Source organism: Mizuhopecten yessoensis, unplaced genomic scaffold, assembly GCF_002113885.1.
Source record: "Mizuhopecten yessoensis strain PY_sf001 unplaced genomic scaffold, ASM211388v2 scaffold716359, whole genome shotgun sequence".
Classification (NCBI taxonomy): Eukaryota; Metazoa; Mollusca; class Bivalvia; order Pectinida; family Pectinidae; genus Mizuhopecten; species Mizuhopecten yessoensis.
Genome location: NW_018480077.1, coordinates 1,255,663 through 1,261,662, shown reverse-complemented (window position 1 = coordinate 1,261,662; position 6,000 = coordinate 1,255,663). Strand labels below are relative to the sequence as shown.

Genomic DNA, 6,000 nt, shown 5'->3' with positions numbered 1-6,000 from the left:
ACGTGTTATTTTGGTTTGGAGAATCATCCTACGTGTTGTTTCAGTTTAGAGAAACCCCCTACGTGTTGTTTTAGTTTAGAGAAACATCCTACGTGTTGTTTTGGTTTAGAGAAACACCTTACGTGTTGTTTTGGTTTTGGAGAAACACCCTACGTGTTGTTTTTGGTTTAGAGACACACCCTACGTGTTGTTTTGGTTTGGAGAATCATCCTACGTGTTGTTTCAGTTTAGAGAAACACCCTGCGTGTTGTTTTGGTTTGGAGAAACACCCTACGTGTTGTTTTAGTTTAGAGAAACACCCTACGTGTTTTTTTAGTTTAGAGAAACACCCTTCGTGTTGTTTTGGTTTAGAGAAACACCCTACGTGTTGTTTTGGTTTGGAGAAACACCCTACGTTTTGGTTTGGAGAAAAAACCGTTGTTAACGTGTCTAAGTGCATTGTTGTACCATGTCAATATATTTGATAGAAAAGTGAAAACATAGGGATTTGTTGAGGGACCTAAGTCACTGAATCTCGAGTTATTGATAGGCTGGGTACTGTTGTTCTACGGCCGATGACATGCAATAAGAATAAAAATCGATCGAACAGAAACTAATGGTTAAATCACTAGGAAAATTAACAACGGTGCAGTACTCCAATGAAAGTGAAAAGTACAGGATCTCCACAAAAAGACTGGAAATGGGAAGTACAAATATTTCCAGGCCCCCATATATTGTTCATCAGTCTTTAGATATCGGGACTATTCTTTAGAATATATTGTGAAGGGGCGAATTTAAATATTAAGCATATTAATAACGAAAATGTGAGAAACTTATTGGAAATAATCAATTTACTCATGAAGACATGCAATGGCCATTATTGTGTTTCTCCAGTATATGGTATTCTTCATACGCCAAGTATGTAATAGGATCAAAATATATTACGCTCCAATCAGTCGTGATTTTCGGATTGTGTCAACAAATATCTTGCCAAGCATGCGACAAAATTGTCGCCACAGATCGTGTGAATACAGGAACAGTTGTACTGTTTACTAAATACTAATAAAGGAAATAGTTTACGTAACCAACATACATTTACAAAATTCTAGGACCATTCACTATATATATAACAGCCCTAGACAGTTCATCGGGCTGTAATGTCTGCACGATTTGCCTATATTGTACATTATCATATTCTTATGTATGTCGTCAAAGTTCAGTTGAAGACATTTTATTGAGACACACACACGTGGTAAAACTCATGGAAGAGGCACATGGAGACATTACCTAGTTTTCGTCAAAAGTTGAATACAGGACTCACTAAATACCTGTATTTGATAGGGAAAACCAGAAAAGGAAATATTTGACGAAATGTCAGAAGTTTATGGTGAGTGTCCTTTCACAGAATTAAAGTGTGGTGGATTAACCCTTGGAGAAGAACCTTATCTTGACGGGCCTGTTAAGGTGGCCAGTGACCAGTGAAGATGAGATAGAGAGAGTAGGTGATGAAAGAACGTCGAATGAATGTGTCCGATATGGCCAAGTCATTATACATTTGCGTGGAAAAGTGTTCATACAATTTTTCACGATCAATTGTTACTGGTGATGAAACATGCTTCATCATTACTACCCAGAGACCAAATAACAAAGCAACCAGTGGACTGGCCTCGGTTCACCTCCTCTAATACTGTTCCAAATCCTTGCTTACCGATTACCTGCCTCGTGGCAAACTATTATTAGAGACTTTACGGTAATAGACCATTTACGTGCTGCTATCGTTGCAACACGGCACGAAAAAGGTCACGAAAGATGACTCACAGAAGTGTTTCCGGCTAAAAGGTTCTCAAAGTGAGGGTTGATGGTTGTACATCTTCGTAACAATATGTTATCGTTTACACTGTTGCATGTGATGCATCAGTTTATTCGGTTAAATCACTTTAAATATGATATAAATTTCGTCGCCCATTTGAGAGAGGTTCCTGATGGAGTTTATGCAATAATTCATAATTGAAAAAGGCGTTATGATTATTGACGTTTGTGGAGTTCTACATTTCGTGTAATATCACAATTTGTATAAAAAGATTGAACTTACTTGACCCTTTGAAAGGTAAAAGTTTATATATCATGTCGGGCGATAACCTTTTGTTTTAACATCATTGGTCACTTTACAAATGCAGTATATATAAAATACGCAAGCCACTAAAAGTATCGGTGATTTGCTGGAACCAATTTTTAACGTATTTTACCAACGTGACCTTAAGGCTGTGTCTGCTTAATTTATTTGAACAAACTTGATAGTTTGTGATCCAAGCAAGTTAAAGATCAAACATCACTACTCTTGGTGTTATGGAAATATGAAGAAGTCGTTTAATATTTTTAAATCGTGTGATGAGATTATAAATTAATTATAGACAGAGACTCGGGTGGCTTAAAGAAGCAAGAGTGTACGTTGATAACTCAGCAAAGATTTGTGTTTTAAACAAAAGGTAGTATAATGCTTATATCGAAAGATCCAAGAGCATTTTTGCACCTTTATTTTATAAATTAGCCTTTTGAAGGAGACGTTATACGTTTTTTCTTTCAAAACCTTTTTTATGACCTACATGAGTATTAAAACTTTAGTTTAAAGCTAATATTTGAAAAGCACAATTAAGGAAAATAGAATATTTTGATCATCAAATATTATTGGAGATAAAACAAACAAAGGCTAAACATACATATATTATGTTTAATAGCAGAAGACATATGGTAATGATTGATCTTTGAAGATATCATATATTATCCCCTCTTATAGTATAACAACCATTAAAGTTAACAGATATGATACTGCAGATAAACTTATTTTAGCGAGAAATATGTTTTTGCGTTAATCGCAAGAATAGTCGGATGTAAATTATGATATCTGGCGTATGTTAGATGATATTTAAACAAAGGATGTACATATCTATTACATTACGATAACTTTGTAAATATACCTATCGCGAATTGATTTCAAATTCCAGCAATTATTCGTTAAAACGTATTTGCAAAAACATCTATTCGCAAATAAGTGATCTGCAGTAAATTGAGTAGTTAAGATAGAGAGTCCCAGTGCGCTGTATATTTTGTTGATAGTTCAGTCTTTTTTCTGACTTTGATCCTCTATTGCTTTCGCATGGAAATACAGTGAATTACCTGAAGGTAACAGGGATATAACTTTCTTCGGCCTATGTACACTTTCTCGATGGTTGGACTCTCTACCTAAACTGTCGTTTTAGCTAAAACACAGCGTAACAGATGTAACAATTAAATCCACTTAAAGTATTACAAACAAAAAATATGTTTGTCGCAGATTGAAGTTGTAAGCACTTATAGATGTAGAAGTAATGGAATGGGAACAATTATGATAAATAGAAAAACAAATTTTGGAATACGACATTTAATATAACAAAATAAATATCCTATGCATGTTTCTTTTATAACAATGATATCGCATACTTCCCACAGGGACCGCGTACAATGGAACCTCATTAGTCTGAAAATATTGATTTTCTAAACATTGTTAACATATTTTCAGGATTGATATTATGAAAATGATGTATTTCTGGATAAAGCAGATTCCAATTGCACAAGATGTACATACTTGATAAAAACACATTAAGTTCAATATGTACGGCTTTCTTGTGTTATAATACCACCAACTGAAATGGCACACCAGAGTAGCAATACATAAATAGACAAGCAGAAAAATCCCACAGTGAGTATACTGAATGGTACACAAAACTACACAGAAGAATGCTGTCTGGTACCGTGTATATGTTTAAACCTACAGTGGAACTTCAATAATCCGGAAAACATATTTTAAAACTTTTTGCTGGTTCAATATTTTGCGGATTTACACAAAACTATTAAACTATGAATCTTATAAAACGGATGAATTTTTTGCAATTGTATGTTTCTATTGTTATAAGCTCCTGAACAAACTCTCAGACACGATTAACAGTTTCACTTGATCTATTCTTGTAGAAAATGACCAACAAGTGAACCACGCAAAGAATTAAAATATTTCATTAATTTCTTGCAATTCTCGTGAAATTGACTTAACTAAAATAATGGGAGAAATAATCTGTTCTGTATAATGATGTTCTCGTTTGAGGTTTTCCGGATTATCGACGTTCCTCAGCATATCTCGACATTTAGATATCCTTTTTGATATAATGTTTACACATTGGTATATAAAATATATGTGTTATCCAGTTCTATTATTCCGAGGATTTGGAACTTGTCTCATCAGCCTCTTTGTTTTGTTCTTTTTTGTCGTCTTCTCCGTCCTCACACATACAGGCGATGAACTCTGTACAGACAAAACATGAATATGTACACACATCCGACAGATATTAAATTATAAAACACAATATATATATATATTTTATATCATGATTCAAGTAAATATGTGTAGAATTTATATAAGAAAATGGATAATATGTCTTGTTAAAGGGAAATAGTCCTCAATTTTGCAAATATAAGATAAAGTGCACTCAACAGTCATATGAACATTTCATGATATGCCACATATAAATAGATCGCGGAACAATGCTCTAATGGCGATAATCATCACCTACACTAATCGATATGTGACCAAATTAGCCTGTCCTCCTGGTAGTATAATCACCGCTCCATGACAACTGTCACGTCGCTTTTTATGTATTTATTTTACTTGTCTCTTTTGACTTATTCCAACAATTCTTTAAAGCAACCATGTAATTTTGTTGTTTTATAACATCTTTAAACTAAAAGATATTATACAGCAGAATAGCAATTCAAAAATTACACACTACGATGATCAGACAAGCTACCAATTCTTTTTGTTATGAAAGTTACTTTACCGTGTTTTCTGTAAAATTAATGAAAAAGTTCCTTATACCAAACCATTTGATAACAGAATATCGTAAAATCCTATATCTTAATACCGATACTTAATTTCATTCTCAAAACATTTTGTAACTTTTGATACGTAATAGATGTTACACAAGGAATCCATTTTATTGGAATGCTAATATTTGACCGTATTTCAACAGTTTTTAACACTGTTCTGTTATCAAACATTATGCTTGGCATAATACCTTCAAAATCTATCCTTCCGTCTCCATCAATGTCCACTTCCGCTATCATCTCATCAACTACAAATGAAGGCAATGAAACTATATCATCGGGTAGTTTTTTTGTATTTTGTAAGAGATTAATTCTCGTATTAATTTGCGAAAATTTTCATCCTCTTCATTCCTCTTCAACGCATCTTTGCCCCATAACAAATTATTATCGGTATTGAAATAGCTCCTTTTAAACGCGACTTTAATTATCCAAGTAAAACAAACAGATACTGTTTATAAAATAGGATGTGCTTAATAAAGTGAATTAAACTTTTTAATCAGATCAATTTCGCTATTTGTGCATTTTGGTTTTAATTCAAAGTGATTATCGTCAAATGTCATAGACATTTTATCACGTAAATGCCAGGGAATATCAGTGCAGGAACATGTTTGCATTTTACCAGTAAATTATTTTCAACCACCGTTGATTTTAACCACAGAAAATTTCCTGTTACTAAACATACTATTTTAGAAGTTCTCTTTGTTTCTGGCACAAATTGCTGCCAATGATAATTGCTGGACGCAGAACAACATTGGACATATAAATGTATATATGTTTATATATACCCTGACGTTTCTATAACTACCACCTGATAAATTATAGATGACCTACTTTCATCCTCCGTAAGATCCTCCCCCATACACTGTAGGACGGCGCGGAGGTCTGAGGCACTGATGTAACCACACCCCGTCTTGTCGAATACCTGTAGAGAAACACCATTACATGGATATAAAAAATATATATCAAAGCCTTATACACAAGACAAGTACAACAACAGGTACTGAGGACACATTAAAATAACAGAAAAGACAACAACGCGAACTTAGGAAACAACAAAACAACAGGAACTGAGGAAACATCAACAACAAAACAACAAGAAGGACGACAACA

The 6,000-nt window shown here is 33.8% G+C and overlaps 1 protein-coding gene across 3 annotated transcripts in view; it reads right to left on the bottom strand.

Annotated features, from left to right (window-relative positions):
• Positions 1-2,695: 2,695 nt before the first annotated feature.
• Positions 2,696-6,000, bottom strand: part of LOC110443781 (neo-calmodulin-like) — a 42,025-nt gene continuing 38,720 nt past the window's right edge. For all 3 annotated transcript variants that reach the window (XM_021488190.1, XM_021488191.1, XM_021488192.1), the window contains exons 6-8: positions 5,722-5,812; positions 5,082-5,138; positions 2,696-4,312 (exon numbers count right to left, since the gene is read on the bottom strand). In XM_021488190.1, coding sequence (XP_021343865.1) covers positions 4,221-4,312; positions 5,082-5,138; positions 5,722-5,812 — 240 coding nt within the window. In that variant the 3' untranslated portion in view covers positions 2,696-4,220. The remainder of the gene's footprint in view (positions 4,313-5,081; positions 5,139-5,721; positions 5,813-6,000) is intronic.